The sequence below is a fragment of the Poromitra crassiceps genome (genome assembly GCF_964638095.1).
Source record: "Poromitra crassiceps genome assembly, chromosome: 21".
NCBI lineage: Eukaryota > Metazoa > Chordata > Actinopteri > Beryciformes > Melamphaidae > Poromitra > Poromitra crassiceps.
Window position 1 is genome coordinate 28,580,822 of NC_139638.1, and position 24,315 is coordinate 28,605,136.

Genomic DNA, 24,315 nt, shown 5'->3' on the forward strand with positions numbered 1-24,315 from the left:
ACCAGGAGGGGGGAGAGAGGAGGAGAGGACAGGGGGAGAGAGGAGAGGGGGAGAGGGGAGGAGAGGGGGAGAGAGGAGATGAGAGGGGGAGAGAGGAGAGGGGGGGAGAGAGGCGAGGAGAGGGGGAGAGAGGCGAGGAGAGGGGAGGAGAGGGGGAGAGAGGAGAGGAGGAGGAGAGAGGAGAGGGGGAGAGAGGAGAAGAGGAGTGGGGGAGAGAGGAGAGGAGGAGGAGAGGGGGGCGGGAGGGGGGAACCAGGAGGGGGGAGAGAGGAGGAGAGGACAGGGGGAGAGGGGGGAGAGGGGGAGACAGGAGAGGGGGAGAGGAGAGGGGGAGAGAGGAAAGGAGGAGGAGAGGGGAGGAGAGGGGGGCGGGAGGGGGGAGAGAGGAAGAGAGGACAGGGGGAGAGAGGAGAGGGGAGGAGAGGGGGAGAGAAGAGAGGAGGAGGAGAGGGGGCGGGAGGGGGGAACCAGGAGGGGGGAGAGAGGAGGAAAGGGGGAGAGGGGGAGAGAGGAGAGGGGAGGAGAGGGAGAGAGAGGAGATGAGAGGGGGAGAGAGGAGAGGGGAGGAGAGGGGGAGAGAGGAGAAGAGGAGTGGGGGAGAGAGGAGAGGAGGAGGAGAGGGGGGCGGGAGGGGGGAACCAGGAGGGGGGAGAGAGGAGGAGAGGAGAGGGGGGAGAGGGGGAGAGAGGAGAGGGGGAGAGAGGAGAAGAGGAGGGGAGAGAGGAAGGGAGGAGAGGAGAAGAGAGGGGGAGAGGAGAGAAGAGGAGAGGATGGGAGGGGAGCCACCCCCACCACCAGGCTGCCACCACCCAGGCCAAGTGCCCCCTCAGAGGGCGGGTCATGCCTTCGCCTAGCCTTTGCCATCATGGGAAAAAAAAGATTGCGACCCGTAGGTCTACACATAAAGCCATTTCACTTCAGTTTTTAGCGATCTGAACTGAAGGAGTCTAGCGTGAAGGGTCAAAAAGCGACCCATACTCTGGACTGGACTGGAGGTGTGGTTAATAGTCAAATAAACTGATGCCCCATGGTTGATAGAATGGATCGGCTGGAGGGACCTAACCCCGCCCCTGACCACTACCTCTGACCAGAGCAATGCCTCTGACCTTAAACCCAACCAATCATCACTCCTCACGTCCCCTCGGTTGATCCATTCTAGCATCGACCTGTGTAAAGTTATGGAAGCATTTTGCGTACGATGTACGATCAATAATTACAAAATTCCCATAATGTACGATACTTTGATAATTTTGTTAATATGGATTTGTGTCTGTCTGATTATACTTGTACAATCATTTTGACCCTCGGGTACGATAATTCAACATTTCCCATCTGGCAACACTGATTTTGCATGTATTTTGGTCCCGCCCACCTGGTACTGCAACCTACTACCGGGTCGAGCTGTGATGCAATCAGGTGTAATAGAACTCGGGATATCACCTGCGCTGCCTGTCACTACAAGTGACAGTCTTGTTTAGTGGGTTTAACGCTCGTCGAGGTATTTTGTAAACAATCGAAACAGCGAAAGAGTCATTGTTGCTCAACCCTCGCTTGCTAACGTTAGCTTGTTAGCTAGAGCTAGCTAACATTTGGTTGTTTGTGTACTTATACGTTAGTTGACATTCTTTCACTTTTCTTTTTCAAACGTAGTCCTCTCGTCTCTTTCTACTTTATTGGCTACAAATCCTATCCATCGGACATCCGTATGTGTATGTTTTGAAGGGCCGAGGCCGCCTCTCTCTTGTGTTGTGGACGTAAGCGTTAAATGGCGAGCGCTGCCCCTCCAGCAGCCTCTGGCTCTGCTGCGGCCACCGAGAGCCCGAACCCTCCTGCGCCTGGCTCCAGCAGCAGCTCGCCCGGGGCCGGGGCCGACAGCAGCACGCAGCAGGACAGCACTTTCGAGTGTAACATTTGCCTCGACACGTCAAAGGATGCAGTGATCAGCCTGTGTGGACACCTCTTCTGGTAGGTGGCATCCTAGCTAGTGGCACCCATGTTTACAGCCTGCACCCACTTCAAACAGGCTCGCAGTCTATACTAGAGCAGTTTTCAAGTGGGGTCCAGGGACCCGCCAGGGGGTTCCCCAGCAAAAAGGGGGATCATTTATTTTCACTATAATTCCATCCATAGTAAGACAGTGACATAATGTATGACTTTGTCATGGGTTTCATACACTTTCAGTAATAACACATGTAAAAGCAAAACATCTTTAATATCAGATGGGGGACCCTACAAAATTGTATCAAATGGGGGTCCATCATGATGATCTAATTTGTGTCCATTTAGGGGTCCTATCTGAAAAAGTTTGAGAGCCACTGGTCTCTAGAACACCCTGAATTGTACCATATGGTTGAGGTTGTGACCAAAAGGCAGCAAACTGCAAGTCCACACAACCTTATTGAGACTCAAATGTATTTTGTTGAAATTGTATCTTATATCACACAATACACACACACACACACACACACACTGAGAAAATATATTTGGTTCACTAGTCTTTAATGGTGACTTTCACTAGTCACTATCTTTGCAAAATACTTAAATTTTATATTATTTATTTATATTATATATTCATATTTTATTGATTGAAGTAACATTATAGCCTAATTCTGTAAAGGTGATGTAACAGAGTATAGTAGTGTAGTAGCCTATTGCACAGTATTGCTGTGTGTGTGTGTGTGTGTGTGTGTGTGCGCGTGTGTACACACAGCCATTTCTGCCCCTACAGTAGAAACTCAACCTCTGTCTGTTTAGTTATTAGTTATAACGATCTTCCTACTTGATCAGTTTAACTTTTCAAAGAGAAGTTCAATCCTGAGCAAAGCACACAGTTTATCAATTTGGGGAATGTTCTAGTTCAGTATTGTATACTTTGGAAATACAATTTATCAATTTCCTTTAATACATTATGCATGCATGTAATGTTTCTCTAATCGAATGTTATCTTCTCCTGTCCAACACCCCAACCTCATCTTCCCTCTCATCATCACCTCTCAATTAGTTGGCCATGCTTGCATCAGGTAAGTTGAACCCTTTTCCAACATTTTCAAATGACCAAAGAGTGCATTGTAACTGATACATTATATTTATAACTGACACATGACATTTTCTTCATGTTTCTGCAGTGGCTGGAGACTAGACCCAACAGACAAGTGTGTCCAGTGTGCAAAGCGGGCATCAGTCGGGACAAAGTGATCCCTCTATACGGCCGGGGGAGCACAGGCCAGCAGGACCCCAGGTGGGCAGCACATTGGTTAAATCTTCACATTTTAAATATCACGTGTCAGGCTTAAGGTCTTTACACACAGGGGGTGTTTTTGTGTGTGTGTGTGTGTGTGTGTGTGTGTGTGTGTGTAGTACGCGCGATTAATTTGCACGTCAAATAATATTTTTAGAACCTATATCCAGTCAATGCCAATGGTGAAGTCCCACTGAGCAAAATTGCGGCCCGTTTTTTTTGACCAAGGTCGATTTTTGCGAGTTTTCACCCGCGACATGAACAGTTCTACATTAGTCTCACTGGCCAGCCTCCTCTCCCTTCCGTCCGAGGAGTCTGGCGCCGCAGGTCTCCATAGTGGGATTGCGATGGGTGGCGCTTAGCGGCAATGCCCTTGGAAAATAGTTAAAAAAAATCCAACTTGCCGTTTTCAGCGTGTAGCAACGAGCTAGCGTGTAGGTTTCTGCCGTTAGCTTGCTAGCTAGTTAGCGTTGTTGTTGTCACTGAGGCGGCAGGGCACTGTTTACAGTGACACACAGGGAGGAGGGAGCGGAAGCCGCTCTCATTGACATGGTCGGAGCCAATGACAGAGCTTGTAATAAGCCGGGAGCGGACATCCGGCTGCTACCGAAACAGTCGCTCCAATGGGAGAACAGGGGAGGGTTTATCCCAGTTATGGAGACCTGTGGCGACAGACTTCTCGGACGGAAGGGAGAGGAGGCTGGCCAGCGAGACTAGTTCTACATCGAGAGACAGAGAGAAAATAACGTGTAGGCAACGATACCGTGGTGGAGAGACGTCCAGACAGGTGGCCACACAGCAGTAGCCCAGCCCGTCTGTGCATATTGGTAACCATAGGAGGACACACCTACACACTTGATTCAGAGGGAAATCAATGTCTCGAATATAAAATGACAACAAGTGCTATTAGTTACAATATCTCACTCCTGCCACAAATTCTGAACCAACCCTCAGCTCGCCAAATGCCCTCAGGTCACCATATACACGGTGTTAAAACTGGACTTTTCACTTATGGCTTCTCCTGTAAGTTCTTCTCTCTGCTCCTCCAAAGCATGTTGTCCTTTCTGCTTGACGTTGAAACATTTTTCATGCACGTCTGGAGTGAATAGAATTGGGCCATTTTCCTAGCGTTTATTCGCGTCGCCCCTGGTGTGTAACTACTGCCTTTAATGCGTTACCTAGTTTCCCTAGGTAATGAACCTGTTCAATTCACATTCTGTAATGCAGTATCTCGTAACGTTGATTGAGTGTACTGTACATCACTTAGCAATTGCATTTTTTTTACATTTCATTTTCATATTTTAATGCTGTTTAAATGTGTGTTTTTTTGTTGTCATAGAGAACGAACGCCTCCACGACCACAAGGGCAAAGGCCTGAGCCAGAAAACCGCGGTGTAAGTACTATGTACCAGTTCTAAAGCATGCTAACGACTAACTAAACCATAATGATCTTACATTATTGTGCCAGTCAGATCTGTACATTTAGGCCTCTAATGTCCGGCGTTACACAGACTGATGTATATGGAAGGTTCCTGTCTGTGCAATGTCAGCTTCTCAGTTGCATGATCTCTTCATGATGAAACGATCACGCTGGATGATGCACGCGCTGTAGTCCCACATTGCACTTCATTCGTTAACAGAGGGATCTCTCCCAGTGGGATCTATTAGACGCTGTGACTGAGGTGGAGAACCCTCTCCTGAGAATGACGGCAAATTGCATTGGCCATTGCGTCACGTCTCACTTTTGTTCAATTGCTTTTACTGTAGATATGATCTTTATACTGTACGTGGCTTAAGAGGATAAACACACACGACGTTATGTTTATGTGAGAAAAAAATGTGTTACAGGGATTTCAAGGATTTGGCTTTGGAGATGGAGGTTTCCAAATGTCCTTTGGAATCGGTGCCTTTCCGTTTGGTATATTCGCTACAGCTTTTAACATCAACGACGGAAGACCTCCACCAGGTATTTATCACTCATACATATTGTCATATCATATACTGAAACATATTGCTAGAGCCATATGAAATCTATTTTATTCTTTCCCAAATTCATTTTTTTCCATTTTAATTTTAATTTAGGGGTTAGGAGTGATATTCTTTCTTTTTTTGATGACTTGGCGCTCTCAGCCAGCCTCAACATGTTTCTCAAGATGAAAACTAAGTTGTGAGGTGCAGTAAGGGTCCCACACAAGACCCACCCCCCTCTCTCAAAACACCCCAATCGAAAACCGAATCATTTCTCTAGGCCTATTTTACAATTATGAAATCATTTAGGTTACTACGACCATTAGATCTACCGGTACTTCTTATTTTGATCATTAGGACCACTTTTATCAATTTCAGCCAAATTATTGAAAATTCTGCAATATTCCATGTTTTACAGTTGATTCCATTTTTATGACCAAATTCCATGATTCCGTCCGTTTTTTTTCCGTTTTGTGGAAATCATATGGCTCTCCATATTGCCATGATGACACTGACTGCACCTTTGTGTATCAAGGTATATCATATAACCTCTGCTTAACATGTGATTCCCCGCACACAGCTGCCCCCGGGACACCACAGCACACGGATGAGCAGTTCCTCTCTCGACTCTTCCTGTTTGTGGCTCTGGTGATTATGTTTTGGCTGCTAATTGCATAAAATGATCAGAGACAACCAAAACAAAGCCCTGCGTTAATGACCCGAAAGAAAGGATCGGACAGTTAACGAGATCAGACATGATACGTCATCACTGTTTGCATCTACTCGATTCTGCCTCCTTTACATTTTTAGTATTGACTTAATGATTGATTGAGCTACTTCCTTCCTTGAATGTTTTTCTTTTTTCTTTTTCTTTGATTGGATATCCCAGTGTAGATAATGTTTCTCTTCTTTCACATCACTAAGCTGAGAAACTGCAGCGTAAAGCAAAAAAAAAAATTGGCCCCAAAACCCAAAGGTCACACACAACAAACGTGCCCGTACATGCAAAGCTTTGACAGAAGATGCTCTCCCAGACCATTTGCCCATTGGTTACATCAGTGGTTCTCACATTTTTTCACATGAAGGACCCCTAAACTGACAGAAATGTGACCACGGACCCCCATTTTTATTACAAAAAGTGTATAAAACCCATGATCAAAATAGTCTGTGTTACCTCTGTATAGAATTATAGTGATTTTTTTTTTTCTTCGCCTGGGGACCCCCTGGAACCCTCTCAACGACCCCTGGGGCTCCCCGGACCCTCATTTGAGAACCACTGGGTTACATACAGTAGTCAGCCCCTTTGTTTCTCTCAACCGAATCCCCAAAATAGTTGCTTTTGGGTATTGTCTTGATACTATTAGCTTATTGAAAGGCATATTCTGCTAAAAAAAAATATAATTTTAGATCAGTGCTCATTTACTTGGACACTCCTATTTGACCTACTTAATCGTTATACCACCTGAATCTTATGTTATCTTCCATTCCACCTGTACTGTTTTGTTTTACTTGGGGCGTCTTTAATTGATCATTTTGTCAGTTGGTTGTATTCATATCAATCGGTATGTCAGAATATACAATTATACTGTCACTTTCACTGCTTGACTGCATTTGAAGCAGTTATTTAAATACAGCAGCTGATTCACTTTGCTGGTGTTTTACTTGTTGCAATGCTGAATAGTGAATAACACTGAATACCAGCATGCCATTACCCCATGCTGACTCCATTCACCAATCAATTTGAAAAAGATTTTAAACTCTGTACAGGTGAGTTGTTGTCACCGTCAGAAGAATGATAAATTACACAGTTAAAATTGACCAACTGAAGTCATGAATATTGCCATGTTTGTAATGATTCAAACAAACATCAGACAGCGTCTGGTCATTCTAGACGAGACGGACAAGGAAGATGCAATGAGGCTCATAAGTAGTTGAATGATTGACTTCTGAAACAGTGTTCTCTCCAAAATTGTGCGACGTTTAATTTTGTTCACTTTGACTATTTGTCACTGTAATTAAATGTAAAATACTGTAGAATAATACAGATTTGAAAATGCAGATTTGTTGATTTTATAAATGTGAATCCACTCTATTGACATATGTGCTGTAAATAAAGGAAAGTTAATCACAGTCACAGCCTCTTTTCCTAATGTGGTGTCAACCTTGACTGCACAACATGAACTGGGGGGGGACAACACACTTCTCCTAAAGGGAGGTCACTAACTATTTGTGTTTTATTTGTTAATCACTTGTCAAAAAAAGATAGACTCAATCCATGCTGTAAAAAAAAAAGACAAATATATAGGCTATTTTGGTCATCTTTGTGGAAGAAGTTTTAGAAAATGTATGTCTCGCTATATCAAAGAATAACGCTAATTTCGGACAGTTTCTCTGACTTCAGACTCTCTGCCTCTGCAACATGGAACTCTGCTTCGTACATGATCTGCTGGATTCTTATTTTGGCCTCGCATCTTTTTTGCGGCGTGAGTCGCTTCAGCGCGGGGACGAAGCTCAGCAGAAACAGTTCGTCCTCGTCTCGCGGCCTGCTGGGAAACAACGACTCGCTGTCGTTATTTGCCTGTTGTCTCTTGGCGGGCGTCGGTGAACTTTGACCCGGAGAAGGTGGCGAGAGCGCCGCCTCCTGCATCAGGCGCCGTTTCCTCCCGGGCTTGCCGATGGCCGTGATCTGTGAGGCCAGCGAAGTCTTGCTCCTCAGGAGGGCCAGCTGGGCCTTCATGAAGGCCTGAGAAGACGTGGTGGTGTCATCCTCGGCGTTGGCAGAGGAGTCGTCGGGATTCTCGTGGTCTTCGTCGTTGCCCACCTCTGCTATTCCCATCCTTGACCCGATGAACGGCGCGATGAAATTCAGCAGCTGTCTGTATTTCCACGGACTTGGGACCATCTCGCCTTGCTGCTTGCTCTTGCTCTCCATTTTAATCTCCTTCACATATCGGTCTCTCAGGCTCTTCCATTTTCTTTTGCACTCGTCGGCTGGAAAAGTAAAATATCGAGAGTGTGAGAGAGCAATAATTAATTTGCTGAAAATGCTTCGGTCTACTAGGAAACACAGGGAATGGAAAATAACATTAGCAACTATCATCATAATCATAAAGGGAGTAAATGGGTTATGTTTGTCCCACATTGGATGATGTCATCAGCAAATGTGATGTCACTGATGAAGTGATAATCAGTTAGATCAGCTGTTGTACTGCTTGGTTGGAATGAAAACAGAAATTGATTCATTGTTCAACTTGGCCATCATTTCATTTACAAGAAGTTGACACACAATTAGAGTATAATATAGAAGAATGGCTATTTTGGTCAAAGTTTCACTGTTATCTCTCTGCCTACAATACAGATCCTAGTACGCACGCTTTTATTATTGATAGTGGTGGAAATTATATGCTTCTCTGAATCTAGCCTATTGACTAGTAACGTGAGCGCTGAGAGCATCTCGTGCAGGGTCGGCATGCGGCAGCATCGCCACCGGGGACAGACAGCCTGTCGGTGCAGCGGCTGACTGGCGACAGCAGCACCGGGGACAGCACAGCACAGCATGTCCGGTGTGACCGTATGGTCCGACCACGTGAGACTACGTCGGTGCGGCGTGGCTAGCTGGCTGGCGGCAGCACCGGGGGAGCATCTCGGTGCGGCGCGGCCTACCGCGTGCGAGCTGCAACTGCTACCGCTAGCGCTAGCACGGTGGGTGCGCGTGCGGCTACACCGACCGACCGCTGTGCTCCTCGCGTCGATAAAAAGCACCAAACACGGGCGCCACGCATCGCGAATCATCCAGAAATATTCCGCACACGAACCTGACGAGCGCAACACCCGATATTTCTCAACTCCGGGTGTTAAATCGTGCACGCCAACCAACGCTAGCACGAACGTAAGCAAATGATAAACTTAAACTTGTCAGGGAGATCAAACAAAACTCACTTGGATGACCGACTAGGGCGCTGATGTTTCTCCACGCTTGTGTTCGACTTTCCGTACAACGGTAATTCGGCAACGTGACATTGTACAGCTCTGGGCAATTAAATACACACAATATTAACTTATCGTCCATTTTGCCCCACTGTTGTTGCTGCTGCTGCTGCTGCGCGGACGCGGAAGCGAAGCGGCAAATCCTCTCCCGCCTTTCCGCCCAGGCGGCTGCGCTTCTGTGCACGTTATCGCGAGCGCAGGCTGCCGCTCGAGTCCCTTGCCGCTTGCTGATAGAGCGCAGTGCCGCCTTTGGCCAGTTGGGGGCGCGCGTTTCATGCTTTGACTTCACTGATATTCTCTGCTCCTATGGAGAAAATAATTGTTTGGGTTATGTATCTATTGAACATTCATTTTTCAGTAAACATGTGGGTGATACAAAAAATAATCTCAAAAGTGATTAATGTAGGTTACATTTAGTGTCTTCAGTTTAGTTCAGAAAGCCCAAGGCACATTTTATGCTAAAACAAAAATAGAAACTAGATCTGATAGAGATATAGTGAGATCAAAGGTGGTTGACTTGTATTCAGCTTAGTGATCAAAAAAGTCATAACCAAAAAACTCAAGGCACACTGTTTTGCAAAAATTAAAAAGCCTTTACAGTATGCCTACGCGTTTCAACATAGTCTTCATCATGCCCTGCAATTTGAGTATCTCTGGCCTACTCCGACATGATGAAACCCCAAATTGCAGTATTCAAACAGGTAAGAATCCATTTTTAGTCTTGTGCGTTGATCCCAGGTTCCACCGACTCTTTTAGCTAATCATGCATGATTTTAGCCCCATTGCTTTTCAAGATTGTGTCCGTACATTAAATAATGTGGTGCCTTTGGTGACACTATGAATGTTATGCTTTAATAAGGCATCTATTCATTTGATCTGCTGCTCAGAGAGTAAAAGAGGTTGGTTACTGCGACCTCTGCACATCTCCGCTTTTAGTCCATCTCCCTCCCTCTCTGTCAGTGCAGCACTTGCTCAATAAATATCATAAAGGCCATTTGTTAAATCATGTGGATTTGAATAGCACCATTTCTGATGCACCAAAAATTATGTTGAGGAGAATAATTAGAATGTTCTGGTGTTTTGTTTTGTTTTGAAATTAAGCAACACAGTCCAAGTAGCCGAGCTGTTCTAACATCCCAAAAATGTGATTGCCCATGAGGTTTATTTTCTTTATACTTCTTGTAGGCTATTATATTATATTGCTCTTACAACAACAAAATGAACCTTTATCATTCTAATCCTCCGTAATGAATTTTGAACCATCTGAACCAGTGGGCACAATTCCTTCTATTGAGAAGCACAATAACCTGCCAGATAGCCATCTCAAATGCTCAGCAAACTATACATCAACAATCTGCTCGGTATTAAGTCCACGTGAAAAGGATGGGATGCTGTATTGTTATCTGTCTTCCAAAGCCCTTATAAGAGGAGCTTAAAACCGATTGTGAAAGTCCATTAATTCTGTGCGGGGGGAAAAAAAACGGGTATATTGCCTTGTATGAAATCACACAGGATTTGTTGGGGGCATGAATTTAACTTGTACTGGCTTTACCTCAGCTGTGCACATTGTCAAGAGAAGTCAGACTGAGAGACTGCTGCGTCTCACAGATAAGACACACTATGCGTGATTGTGAAAACAAACGTGAATAGATCCCTTCTATGAATTTTAGGGTTCGAGTCGTGTTCTCAGCTAAATGCAAGAATTGTAAAATAAAAATACATCTATTAGTGTTACCACTCATTTCACTTGCACACTGAAAGTCTGTCTAGATTCCTTCATTCATCTGTAATTGGCTGGTGTGTGAAGTAGCCTTTTGCATTGTTGCTATCAGTCAGTGTGACCTCATTTAGATTTAATTTTCTGAATATCTTTTGCTGCACGCGATCATTTGCTGATAAAGCTAAACAGGAAAGTGACATTAAGAAATTAATTTAAGGGCTAATCCACACCAGTCTTTTTGGCCACGGCAAAGCGTTCATCTTTAAATCCAGGTTTCTAATACCAGGCAATCCCCTTTTCTCTAACACCACAACAATAAGGATCTTAGGAGCTCTCTCCACTTCGGAGAGAAATCTGATTTCCTTCGGAGAAAGGAACGAGGCGAGATTAACTGAATCTGCCGTCCTCCCTAACCTCTTCACAAAACTGCCCAGATTAGCTAGGAATTAGGTTTCAACCGTTTTATGTGTCTAGTCCATAGGGGGATTATAGTTTTATTTTTTTTTATTTTTTTTACCCCTCTCCCACACAATTTCACTATAAGGGACCAGACATGCAGCTGTGGAGAGGAGAAGGAGAGGAGAAGCCACGCCTGAACTACTGGACAAAGTGTTGTGGTCGTCACGATTCTTGGTATTCTACTGGAACTTGTGTTGGAGATGGATGGATTGATGAGGTTGGAGAGGCAAAAGTTCCCGTTCACCATTGAAAACATATTGAACAGATATGATGATAGATATCCTAACAGCGGCGGGGACGGCCGGCCGTGTGGAGCGGGTGCTGCTGGACAGAAGGAGAAGAAGGCGGGGAGATCAGGGAGTCCAGCTGGACTCCAGACAGATGGTGTTCATCACACCTGCCTGTGCTGCTGCTGCTGCTACTGTTCCCACTGCGGAGACCTTTTCCAGACGGACTTTATCCATGAAAGTAAGACCAAGATTAAAGTCCCTCTCTCCAGTTAAAGGTATAACTACTGTATGCAACTCATGTAGGGCCTTTCAAATGTAAACAAACTTTTTTTGTAAATATTTTAGCTCTGGCAGTGCTCTAGATACAAGGAATATCAGTTTAAAGAGCTGAAAATTAATGTCAGATGTGTATACTTGAAAAGCAATAAACAGGTTGTTTACATTTGTAAACATTGGAGAAAAACAGGCTTGTGTTTTGAGTTATGGTGCAATAATAACTATAGATTCTGGAGTTTTTAATGCTGGAAAAGGAGTAGGCTTAGATGTAAATGTAGGGATAATTGAAACTTTTTTGTGGGGGAAAAACATATCGGACACAAATTATCATTCATAGACTATTTAATAAACATTTCGGCAGGGGGTCTTTAAGTATTCAGTTGTTTATGAACAGAGTTAGCACATATTTTAAACCAGTATTGATTAGGGCTGTGGCGATTCACTTATCTCCCGATTCGATACTATCACGATTCTTGGGTGCCGATTCGATTTATATTGCGATTCTTAAGTATTGCGATTCTACGATTATTGCGATTCGATATTACGATTTATTGCGATTTTTGTTTATTTTTTTCTTTTCTTTTTTCAGTTTGTTTGCTTTTTTACACTAGATTAGAACATGGGAAAAGTTGAATCATACACTAGAGACTGTATATTATATATCATGAGTAGGGCTGGGCGATATAGTTAAAAACAGGGGCGGACTGGGATCATAATTCAGGCCGGGCATTAGATACCAAGCAGGCCAGGCCGATATGGGCCAACGCGCGTGAAATTTGGGCCGTTTGAAGCCAGATTTGGGCCGTTTGAAGTCCAATTTTACAATGAGATGCACCCACTTTAACCCTGAAGTGTAATTATTACTTCAGACTAACTAATAAAGTAATAAAACCACTAGTAAACCAGTAGGCGGCGCCTGGCCTGCTGTTCAGTGAGTGGCCTGACTGCAAGCACAATTTTTTTTTTTTTTTTTTTTTTTTTTTTTGCGATTATCGATTCTGGAATAAAAGATCGATCCAAAAAATCGTGACATTAAAAATCGCGATACTTAGGTGAATCGATTTTTTCCCCCACCCCTAGTATTGATGTCATTAACGTTTGTGTCCCACTGCTTATCTCTCAAACCAGACCTCCTCTGTGCAGCCTGTCAGTTTGGATGGTCTCCAGCGGTGTTCTCTGAGCCTTGCAGGCCGGGAGAGGCTCACAGAGAGGAGCAGTCCGTCGGTCAGGCACAGAGGCGCACCAGGCGTCACCGCACCATCTTCACCGAGGACCAGCTGGACGCTCTGGAGGAGCTGTTCCTGCAGAACCAGTATCCAGACGTGAACACCAGGGAGAAACTAGCACAGCGCACTCTCCTGCGAGAAGAACGAGTAGAGGTAGACTATACGACTGCTAGTCTGCTACTGTCTCATGACGGTGGATTTCTGAGTTGACGCTTGTAGATTGTAGCTTTGCTTGATCAAGGCCACTTTCAGCCTCAGCAAGTGTTGTTCTTATAGCCACACTGATAGAGATGTCTAACACAGTGTACACTACAGTGTTCACATTATCTTGTTTGTGCAGCTGTTGAGCTTATTTGGATGAGGATAGAAACTCTTGACGATTAATAATAATGTTTGCAAGCTAATCTCCTGTATTGGAACAAGGTATTTGAACTGAACTCTGATCAATCTTTCATGTTGATTTTTTATTATGTACACGTTTTGACAATAATGTGTTTCCCAAATGCTGTTAATGCTGTTATGGAAATGTGAATGATTACCTCTTTTCCCAACAGGTTTGGTTTAAAAACCGAAGAGCTAAGTGGAGGCGTCAAAAAAGACTCTCATTTGGTGTTGGAGACATGGAAAACTACAACTGACATATAAATGTGTCAATGGACTAGATAATTACACATAAGGACACGAGGAAAGAGCCTATCCTCTGTGTGTGTGTGTGTGTGTGTGTGTGTGTGTGTGTGTGTGTGTGTGTGTGTGTGCGTGCACGTGTGCGTGTGCATGTGTGTGTGTGTGTGTGCGTGTGTGTGTGTGTAAGATTTGCACAAATGTTGTGTTGATGCTTTCCTGAATTTCTTGTTTTTTTTGTTTTTTTTTAAAATTCATTTCTGATGACTGATGAATACTGTAGGCCATAATTATTATTATCGACAGTTACAGCCAGCCCACTCATCGTCTGAAAATTGAAAAATGTTTTAATGTAAAAAAAAAAAAAAAAAACGTGGGATTAGCTCAAATTTTTGTAATGAAGATGACAAGGGTTGACAGTAATCCAGAATATAAAATCTATCTTGAATCTGTAAATAGCTTGTTTCATTTAGCACGGGTCATAAAACAGTGCTTTTTGAGAGCAAATAAAGTGCCATTGGATGGTTCTGATCTGTCTTCCTTTGTAGAAACTTTATTAGCAGGCCTGTAGACTTCTATCCTAGGCATAGTAGTACTAGTAGTATAGTAGGCTAGTATATCGTACTTGACTTTCATGTCAAGTACATGCAGATAATGTGCTTTAGACCAGTGGTTCTTAAACTTTTTCACATCAACAACCCCTAAACTGACACAAATTAGACTACGGACCCTCTCCCTTCTCACCGATGCTGCTTTTCTTCTGTTGGTTTGCTTAATGTAGTTTGTGTCGTCTATTATTTTCAGAGTGGGAGGGTCATCACACTTTTAGATGTTTTATTACAGGAAGTGTATGAAACCCATACATTCTGTTACTTATGGTTGGTGAAAATAAATATTACCCTCTTTGCAGCGGACCCCCTGGAACCCCCTCAAGGACCCCTTGACAAGGGCCTTGTGGTCGCCAGACCCCACTTTGACAACCCAATCCTATAACTGTTACATCCCAGAGATCCACATCTGATTAGACTGTACTGTTGGCTGTTCAACTGGAGATAACAGTGGAGACAGTGAAAAAGGTTTTTAGGGTCTAAAAAAGGTTTTTATGGTGTGTGTGTGTGTGTGTGTGTGTGTGTGTGTGTGTGTGTGCGTGCGTGCGTGTGTTATGCGTGCGTGTCCCCCTTTTTTCAAATCTTTTGCAGCCGCTGGTGTGTTTCCCTTTAAGAACGTAATACACTTCCGGTGACGTAACCGGATCCAGTACGTTGTTTGTTCGCTTGCGTCACGGAGGTTCTGCGTTATTTCCGAGAAGCTGTTGTGTTCTCAACTCAGTTTACGGTACTATAATGTGTATTGAACTTGTTTCTAACGGGGTCTGTTAGAGTCGTCATATCTTTTCAGCCAGTGTTCACAGCTCACAGCAGGACCGCCGTTAGCCTGGTAGCTAGCTAACACACAGGCTCACAACACAACGCTCAACAATGGAGGGCAGTGCCAGCGTGAGGAGAGCGCTCCAGGCGACCCTGGTCCCCTGTGTCACTACCGTGGCTGTGCGACAACAACCCGAGGACGAAGACCAGGACAAGCCGAAGCGGAAGGTTCTCGACGAGGTTGAATACATAGAGGTGAGAGATAAGCTCAATATCAGACAGACGCAGATGTGTGGTAAAGCCAATGGCTCTCTCCGATCAGTCAACATGACATGACTGTGATGCTAACGTTAGCTTCCAAACATAATAGTTAGCTAGCTAAGCTAGTTAGCTAGCTTAAGCTAGGTGACAGCCACAGTAATCTTTCAGTAAAAGAGCTGTCGTAACAGGTAACTTAACAACTGGTTTGTGTTGTTTTCAGAGAGTAAGTTACTGCTGCTCAGGGGTGTAACATGAATGGTAAATATAAAGTTGGGTCAACTTTACCCGCATTGATTGATAGTACTGACGATCTGAAAAAGATAGACGAGTAACTGTAAAACTGTTGGAGCTGCTTGATCCCCCTCTGATCAAGACCACACAAACCAGCTCAACACCTATTGCCTGCATGGCTGGTTTTGGGCAGTAACAAACTGATTAAACAATGAATAGTACTTTGAATATTTTTCATAGCATATTATAAAAACTCAAATCAAATATGTTGGCAAAAAATTATAAACTTACGTTACCTTCCCCCTCGACTGATTTGCTTCCAACAGAGTTTAGAGAAGATCATCCAGAGGGACTTCTTCCCAGATGTAACAAAACTGCAAGCACAAAAAGACTATCTTGAAGCAGAGGAAAGTGGAGACCTCGGGAGGATGAGAGAGATTTCCATCCGATACGGCTCGTCTTTGACAAAGTCTACACCACGGTCCGCACCCTGTGAGTAAGATGAGGAGTGTGCTGTAATGTTGTATTATGTTCAATAACTTGATTCTGCTCCACGAAAATGTTAAATGAATGTGATACTAACCCCCCCCCCCCAATCAGAGGTCTCAGCTCTGACGTTTGGCATTTCATAAAAATAAAAAAAATCGTTTAGCCTGGATTCAAACTTTAGAATCTGTCCACTCCACATTTTGATAGGATGAACTCTGGTGCGGAGTTGCATAGTGCAAAACCTTTCCCGCTTCCCGCATGTGCGGTGCCATTCAGAGCCAACCTCTGATTGCATTGCTAGACCTCCAGAGTATTCTCCTGGTTACCAGACCCAGCAAAACCTTGTATGGTTACATCTCCCAAGCAACCAAATCGCCAGAATAAAATGGTGGCGTTTTGCATGTCTGAAAACCAGGATATGTACAATATCAACGTAAATTTGAATATATAATATCCTATAGTAGCCTACTATAATGTTGTAATCATGTTTTCCAGTCAATCCTGACTCCGCTATTTCTCTGTCTATCTCTCAATTCAAAAAGCGCTCAGTCTGCTCGCGTGGTGTGCAGCTGCTTTTATGGTTGATGATCTATCGTTGATGGGGGAGCTAGTACTGTAGTTTTGAGTAGTTTTGGAGCAGTTTAGTTCAGTGACTGACTGATAAAACATGGAGACTTCCTCAGATTTACACTAAATGTTAGGATTTGTGGAAAAAGTGTTTAGTATCTCTTTAAATAAACTGGTGAATTAAGCCACACATTGTCTACATTAGATATTTGGTCTGATTTCTGTGAATAGATTTTGAATGTCTGTGTCTTTGCTTCATCCCTCATGTGTAAAGATGTGACACCATCTAGTTTTGAGACACCTGAAGGCCACGCAGGATCTCCCTCCTCCACTCATGGCAGTCACATATCTGGCAATAAAGGTATAGATGGGGGTAAGTCCCTAATTTTTCGACACACCAAATAAATGTCGTTAAACACTCATAACTTCATTTTTCTAGTTACTTATCAGCTTTGACCAGTGGTTCGCAACGTGTGATTTCCACAAGTATTTAAGATACCAAAAATGTGGTTCTTTATGAGGAAAAGTGTGCAGGTTAATGCAGAATCATTCAGTCTCAATCAGATCAAGTATAATGTCTTGTGTAAAGTAAAAGAAAAAAATGATATGGGGTATTTTTCTGGGGAGAAACATGAATCCCAGTGATCCCACTAACTCAAATCTGGTGCTGCACTGATTTGGAAAACTATATAAAGCAGTCGTTTTCAGCTAGGACCCACGTTTGACTTCAAGTATTAAGCTGTGACCGATTGTAAATCAAAAAAACTTGTAAAAAAAACAAGCAAGTTATTATTTAGAAGAAACTAAATTAAGAAAACCTTTTTAACATTTTAAATCGATTGATTTCTGGCTTGTACTTAAAAATAAACTGCATTGGAATCCCTTAAAATCACACCTATTCATCTAATCATTAACAAACAACAGCTAATCAAACTTAATTTACCGGATGTGCATTTCTGACCGAAGGAAATGATTAAGGCGAATATAAAAAAATGTCGGCGTTCAAGTTAAGGACATGATATAGTCTGTCAGTGATACTCAACTTGCGGCCCGCGGGGCACATGCGGCCCGCGGGCGCCCCCTGTGCGGCCCGCGATGGAATTGCACCTGAATGCAACATGCAAGATACCTGCTGAATAGGTGTCCAAATGTTCATGTCATTCTGGCCAATACTTCTGTTATAGCATTTCAGTCTGGAATATGGAATATCTTTCAATACTCTATGATTTAGCTGCTAAATTGTCAAATACCGCCGTCTGCTCGCTACCCAGGCACTTATGTATGTACTTAACCTAAGTTAACCTAATTAACTATCCGGTGTGCACAACATTGTCAGACTAAACTCCGGCTGATGCCCCAAAAACCTACAATCCGCTACAGAAAAATGTATATTGTTTGTTTATTAACTCATTCAGGGCCAATGACGTCTTTGACGTCTTATCAGGAATAGCCCAGAGGGCCAATGACGTGTTTGACGTGTTTTTGTTTTTATTACTGCAGGGCGTAGTTAAAACACTTCCCCAGCCTGTCACATGGTATCAGGTCCCTATCATCTAAGACAACACGTGAACAAACACATACCGCAGCTGTTGTTTTGAAATTGAGCAGGAGGAATATCAGAAAACGATAAGGAGCTTGCCTTGTGCAGACAGGAGAAACCCCATTGAAACGCCCCTCGCGCGCTGCAGGAGCTGGTCGCTTTCCTGTGTGCCAGCCTTCCTGTGTGCCAGCCGGAGAAAACCGGAGAAAGTAATCCACAGATGCGTTTGATCATCGGAGGAATGAGGAAATGATCGATCAGCAGTGATCAGAGGGCGGTGAGGACGTGTTGAATAGCCGAGGGGAAAACGGGAGCAGGGAGAATATGACAGGGGAAGACATGGACGAGCAGCACACGAACAGCTAGGCAGTCAGAAGCCCGCTGCCCGTTCTCAAGAGCTTCATGAAATCGCTGGACTGCGTGCCCTCCAGTGTAGTGTCTCTGCTCCAGTGTTGCTCCTGGCCAATCCCGGCGCCACAGGGCGTGGTTATTGCTTATCCTATGTGGGGTTAGAAATCACGCAACGAAGGGGGATCGTGTGTGTGTGTGTGTGTGTGTGTGTGTGTGTGTGTGTGTCTGTGTGTGTGTGTGTGTGTGTGTCTGTCTGTCTGTCTGTCTGTCTGTCTGTCTGTCTGTCTGTCGGTGTGTCTGTCTGTCTGTCTCTCTGTCTGTCTGTCTGTGTGTCTGTCTGCACACTCACTCACACTGCTGTATGGTGAATGTAAAAAAAAAAGCACTTCATGTGTATATATATATATATATATATATATTTTTTTTTTCATTTGTGTCATAACGAATAGTATTTACATGTCTGATGTCAATACAGTTCAAAATAAAAGAATTGAGAGCGAGTTCTCCTTGAGAATGTGTATTTTACAGAAATTGCATTTGCTCCTGTTTGTCATCTGAGAGAGAGACATTTTGGTTGAAAACAGGGTGTATATAAATGGATATAAGTAGAGTACAGAACATGCTAAAAGCTAACTTTTTTTTTCCTGGTGAACCCAGAGACGTACATCTTCATTTTGAGGTATTGCAAATCACTCTGGTGCTAATAGATAATTTACTGTGGGTCTTGAAAGATGACCAACAATTATGAAAATCTTTGGCCTGTGCTAAATATTGGCAGTCCTAAACTGGCCCTGAATGAGTTAACTGGCCCCTCGCCTTCTATCATTTCACGAAAGTGGCCCCTGGGCAAAGCAAGTTGAGTATCCCTTGTCTATGTCCTATGTTGTCCATAGACCTATTAGTGAACACCTCCTACTCTTATTTCCACTTGACAAGAACACGAAAGAAGATTTTGTCCACAGCACAATCTTAGAAGGCGTATTGATTTATAGCTCCATAGGGGATGAAATGGAAAAGTGGAAAACGTGAATGTAACATTTACCAAGTCGAATTAAGCCTGAATAATTTGGGCAAACAAACAAATTGTGCGCTTATTTGGTGATTGCAGTATGACATGCTAGGACAGTGGATTTGTTTATTGGCACTTGTTCACAATGACATCAGAACAGATCTGGACCCATTTTTGAAACACTATCCTCCACACATACAACTCTGTTTTTTTTCCACTCTCTGTGTGGGCATACACAGTATTGCAGTAACAATAGTAGTGTAATCTAGACATAAATTAGTCTCTGCTTCTATTGATTTTGTATTTATAGAGAACAAGGATGGCGACAAGGAAGAGAGGGAGCTGCCCTGTCTGGATCGTTTTCTTTCTAAAAATACCAGTGAGGATAATGCTTCATTTGAGCAGATCATGGTTCTGGCAGAGGACAAGGAGAAGCTGAGGCACGCCTGGTTATATGAGGCTGAGGCTGAATACAAACAGGTAGGCTATATACGGCATTAACTTTAAAATGTTAACTTTAACATTTACAGCTATTGTAATTAAAGTATATATTCTCATATTGAACACATGTAAAAACTACTGATGTCTTTTCTAGCGCCTTGAGGAAAACCTTGCTTTACCATCAGCCGAGAAGCTGGCGCTGGACTCCGTCAAAGCTGGACTGGAGACCTGGGAGTACAAAGCAAAGAACGCCTTGATGTATTATCCTGAGGGTAAGGAAGATGTTTACCTGCACTATTTGGCATAAATGCTTGTTAAAGGCAGAGTGCAAAAAAGCAAAGTTGATGTCATACTGTATGTTTGTCACATTTAATAAACAGGGGTTAAAGACGACGATGCTCTCTTTAAGAAGCCGAGGGAGGTGGTTCACAAGAACACTCGCTTCGTGGGAGACCCATTCAGCAAAGCGCTGAACAAAAGCCAGATTCAACAGGCTGCAGCCCTCAATGCACAGGTAAACCATTAGGAATACAAGACGAGGCCTGGAAGTGTTGGGATTTAAAGTCCCTGGAAACCAAAATCCACAAAAACCTTCTAACTATTAAATGTAGGGTCTTATGTGAGTAATTGTGTGCCTCAGAAAAGAGAGAGAATTACTTTCAACCCTAACCCCAAAAATCGACACTTTTCTACAAGGTCTGGATTTCCATTTCCTCATTGAAGAGAGCGGTGCGCGCGGTGCTAAAATGCATGATCTTATCACGTCATAAGATTTAATCGAATCACACGCACGCACGCGCACACACACACACACACACTCCATCTCTCTTTCCTTCTCTCTCTCCCCGTTTCCCTCTCTCTCTCTCTCTCGGAGGAGACCGGAGACCTGCTGCAGACGGGACACACCCCCACAGTCCGCGGGAGAAAATACGCTCTAAAATCTAATTGATTCTCATGCCTTTTTGCCATGACTGTTAAACCTAAATTTATATACTTTGCGACGTTCATCATCGTTCAAATTTGGCTCGTGGCTTATTAACATAGGTTCCTGTGATGTGATGAACTCAAAATGCTAAATAATAAAAAAAAATATTTCTGGTTTCCTGGGACTTTAACATTTTAGAATCCAAAAGTTGAATGAAATTGAGAATTCCCGACTGATGCAGCCGATCTGTTGTTCTTTGCTGTCTAGTTCAAACAGGGAAAAGTTGGCCCAGACGGGAAAGAGCTCATCCCACATGAATCACCGCACGTGAACGGATACGGCTTTGAAGGAGCTCCCTCCCCTGCTCCTGGTGAGCCAGTCATTCTGTTCAACTTAGCGACAATCCCAGAATGGCTGAAAATACCTGTTGGCTTGAATGGCTGATTTCAGCGGTCCTCCCATGTACCTAATGTTGTCCCCCTCAGGCGGAGCAGAGTCCCCTCTCATGACCTGGGGAGAGATCGAGAGCACCCCGTTTCGTCTAGACGGCTCCGACACCCCCTTTGCTGAGAGGAACCATGGCCCATCATTTAAGGTATAAACTCGTAGTGATTTATTTATTTATTTTCATTTTTTTATTTTGTAATAATTTGTCAAGTTGTAATTTGTTTGTTTCTTCCCCTAAAAGATTCCAGAACCAGGAAGAAGAGAAAGATTGGGTTTAAAAATGGCCAATGAAGCTGCAGCCAAAAACCGTGCTAAGAAACAGGAGGCGTTGAGAAAGGCCACGGAGAATCTTGCAAGGTAACAACATTTGAGTAATGATGGTTCACTGAAACTATCTTCATTCTTCATAATATCTACTTCTAGAAATATCAGCTCACTACATCTATCTACTCATTTTCATTAAAAAGGGAGATTTAACTTAACGTATATTTAAAGTACTAGGGTTCTCGCGCGCTCGTTTCCTAGGCTCGCCCGTTGCGCGGGCTTGCTAGCTCGCCCGCTGCGCGGCCCTGCCTGTCCTGCAGATCGCCATGCTGGCCCTGCAGCTCGCGTTCACAGCTCGGCTGCTGCGCAGCTCGGCTGCTGTGTGGCCAATGAGACCGGCATCACTGATGATGTCAGATTTATGACATCACTGATGATGTCACAGTGGGATTTCATCAGTGGGATTTATGACATCACTGATGTCAGTGGGATTTATGACATCACTGGGATTTATGACATCACTAATAATGTCACAGTGGGATTTATGACATCACTGATGATGTCACAGTGGGATTTATGACATCACAGTGGGACAGACAGACAGACAGAGCCCTACCTCCCATTTATATACTGATGATGATTTTGTGTGCTCTGCAAACATAAATTATGTACATATAAATACGTTATTGGTAGTGCACCTGAACCAACTGACCGTGACAACTGTTGTCTTGCAGTCTCACCCCTAAAGGTCTGAGTCCGGCCCTCACCCCCGCCCTGCAGAGGCTGGTCAATCGGACGTCCAGCAGATACACGGACAAAGCCCTCAGGGCCAGCTACACCCCGTCACCCTCGCACGTGGCGGCCGGCTGCAAGACCCCCACAGGTGGCCTGTCCACGCCCTCAGGAACGCCCACGTCCATCAAAGCCAAGACCCCCAGCTCTCAAGACCCCGCCTCCATCACAGACAACTTACTGCAGCTCCCCAAGAGACGGAAAGCCGCCTCAGACTTTTTCTGAGCGGAGCAAAGCCGCTCTCAGAGGGACACTTGTTAAGACCGTACAACATGGACCTCTTATAGGGAGGAGAACTTTTCCAGAGCCATCTTTCCCCAAAAGCACATCTTCTGTCAGGCTGGATAGAGACAAGTACTGTAGAGAGTCAAGAATTTATACGGCTTCACTTGTTTATGGTCTTGCTCATGGGTTTGACTAGGGCCCTATCAAATCTGATCTGTTTTACACACACACACACACACACACTCCGATTCAGGTTTTCATCAGTGTTTCCACACGAACAAACATAACACTATGTAGTCAGTCTAATCATGCTTACATGGAATAGTGGAGTGAAGCACAAGCAGGCAAACTCGATTCATGATGCAAAAGCTGTATGCGCCGAGTCCAAGCCATTGGGTCCAAGCCCCCAGGTGAAGCCCTCTTGGTGGTGTGGCCAAGCACCGTATTGCAAGTCATGTGATGCGCTGGACCCAGAAATAATTTCCCCCCGTACACACATGGGGAAAGAAGCAGCTGTAAACCTCTGGAAAAAATGTTTCTGGGTGTCACTCAAAATCAAAAAGTATTCAAATGATCTTAGAATGATCAAGTTTTAAATTATAGGTGCGTTTTTCTTTAGAAGCCACCGAGAGCCCTTTTCTGGAGCTCTTCCTCTATATGGCTCTGGCCACTATAATGTGGGATAGGCAGGACCAAGAAAAGGACTCCTGCGCAGAATCTATTGGTCCACCAGGAAGTAGGAGTCTGAACGTGTTCGTCAATCGTCACACACGCAGGGTAAGCAACTTTCATTGGAAGGAAAGGGTGGCCATCTTCCACACCTTCTCGAGGCATTCCCACCAGTCCAGCACATAGGCCTACTCATTGACATTCTTAATTTGGTTATACAGGCAAACGGGAGCGAATACACAGCACACACAGCATCCCACAAATGTACAACTCTCTCCATACATGTTGCCAAGATATTTTAATGTTTCTGTTCATCCTTTTGTGATATAAATGACTGAAAGTAACATGTTTTGTTATTCCTGCATCAGCGACGTTCCCCAACCTCACCATTCTGTTATTCTGTGTTTATGTTTGAATTGTCCGGATTGCATCCTCGGAACTGAAAGCAGAGAGCCCTAGTCAGACAGTTTGTGATGGATTTGTGATGCTGAATATCTGCATCCTATGCTTCTTTCTGCAATATATTTTTGTTAATATGAACATTGTCTGAATCTTATTGGCAGCGTGAATTGCAGCAATGAAGTTATATAGCATCTAAACAACTTGCACCAATGACTGGCCCTATACATATATTATATATATATATACAGTATATCATGCATGCATGAATTTGACATTTTGACGGGACATGGTATGCAATAAACATGTCATGCCATGTATCATAAGATGATTGCCTCAGGGCCCTGCTCAACCTTTCACTGGCTTAGATTCAGATTCAACCTGTCAGCTTCAAATCTGGAACTGGCACAAAACTTGGAATGGCCATTTATGACTATAATTTTGGTTGGTCTCAAGTCTGGAAGCTGGGGTTGGATACAGTACGACACTCCCAAACTAGTGGCAAAAGAGTAATGAGTCATTCATAATAATTGTACACTTACAAAGGATATACATGGTGTCACATAGGCTATGTGTCTTATTTGGGACAACACATAATGACTATACCTTATGA

At 43.9% G+C, this 24,315-nt stretch overlaps 4 protein-coding genes across 7 annotated transcripts; 3 read left to right on the forward strand and 1 right to left on the reverse strand.

Annotated features, from left to right (window-relative positions):
- Positions 1 to 922: 922 nt before the first annotated feature.
- Positions 923 to 6,215, forward strand: rnf185 (ring finger protein 185). 2 transcript variants are annotated; one of them, XM_083657723.1, is made up of 7 exons: positions 923 to 995; positions 1,723 to 1,965; positions 3,002 to 3,020; positions 3,126 to 3,238; positions 4,578 to 4,632; positions 5,087 to 5,204; positions 5,787 to 6,215. In XM_083657723.1, the coding sequence occupies exons 2-7, from the start codon at positions 1,766 to 1,768 to the stop codon at positions 5,882 to 5,884; spliced, it is 603 nt and encodes a 200-aa protein (XP_083513849.1). In that variant the 5' UTR covers positions 923 to 995; positions 1,723 to 1,765; the 3' UTR covers positions 5,885 to 6,215. The 2 variants fall into 2 exon arrangements, with proteins under 2 accessions (XP_083513849.1, XP_083513848.1); XM_083657722.1 differs by lacking the exon at positions 923 to 995 and having other exon boundaries at positions 1,428 to 1,965.
- A 508-nt stretch (positions 6,216 to 6,723) lies between these two features.
- On the reverse strand, positions 6,724 to 9,275 carry LOC310795638 (uncharacterized protein; the record flags this gene model as incomplete). Its single annotated transcript, XM_083657721.1, has 2 exons — positions 6,724 to 8,197; positions 9,146 to 9,275. The coding sequence occupies 2 exons, from the start codon at positions 9,273 to 9,275 to the stop codon at positions 7,566 to 7,568; spliced, it is 762 nt and encodes a 253-aa protein (XP_083513847.1). The 3' UTR covers positions 6,724 to 7,565.
- Positions 9,276 to 9,870: 595 nt separating this feature from the next.
- On the forward strand, positions 9,871 to 13,742 carry LOC310795387 (uncharacterized protein; the record flags this gene model as incomplete). The annotated part of the gene is made up of 4 exons (XM_083657416.1): positions 9,871 to 9,894; positions 11,458 to 11,840; positions 13,022 to 13,257; positions 13,659 to 13,742. Exons 2-4 carry the CDS (start codon positions 11,573 to 11,575, stop codon positions 13,740 to 13,742), a joined length of 588 nt encoding a protein of 195 aa, XP_083513542.1. The 5' UTR covers positions 9,871 to 9,894; positions 11,458 to 11,572.
- Positions 13,743 to 15,014: 1,272 nt separating this feature from the next.
- Positions 15,015 to 23,843, forward strand: ess2 (ess-2 splicing factor homolog). Of its 3 annotated transcripts, none has more exons than XM_083657726.1 (10): positions 15,015 to 15,347; positions 15,911 to 16,076; positions 16,915 to 17,013; positions 19,851 to 20,020; positions 20,136 to 20,253; positions 20,362 to 20,495; positions 21,174 to 21,276; positions 21,392 to 21,501; positions 21,595 to 21,710; positions 22,352 to 23,843. In XM_083657726.1, the coding sequence occupies exons 1-10, from the start codon at positions 15,204 to 15,206 to the stop codon at positions 22,632 to 22,634; spliced, it is 1,443 nt and encodes a 480-aa protein (XP_083513852.1). In that variant the 5' UTR covers positions 15,015 to 15,203; the 3' UTR covers positions 22,635 to 23,843. The 3 variants fall into 3 exon arrangements, with proteins under 3 accessions (XP_083513852.1, XP_083513853.1, XP_083513854.1); XM_083657727.1 differs by having other exon boundaries at positions 21,401 to 21,501; XM_083657728.1 differs by having other exon boundaries at positions 16,915 to 17,001.
- The last annotated feature ends 472 nt before the right edge of the window (positions 23,844 to 24,315 follow it).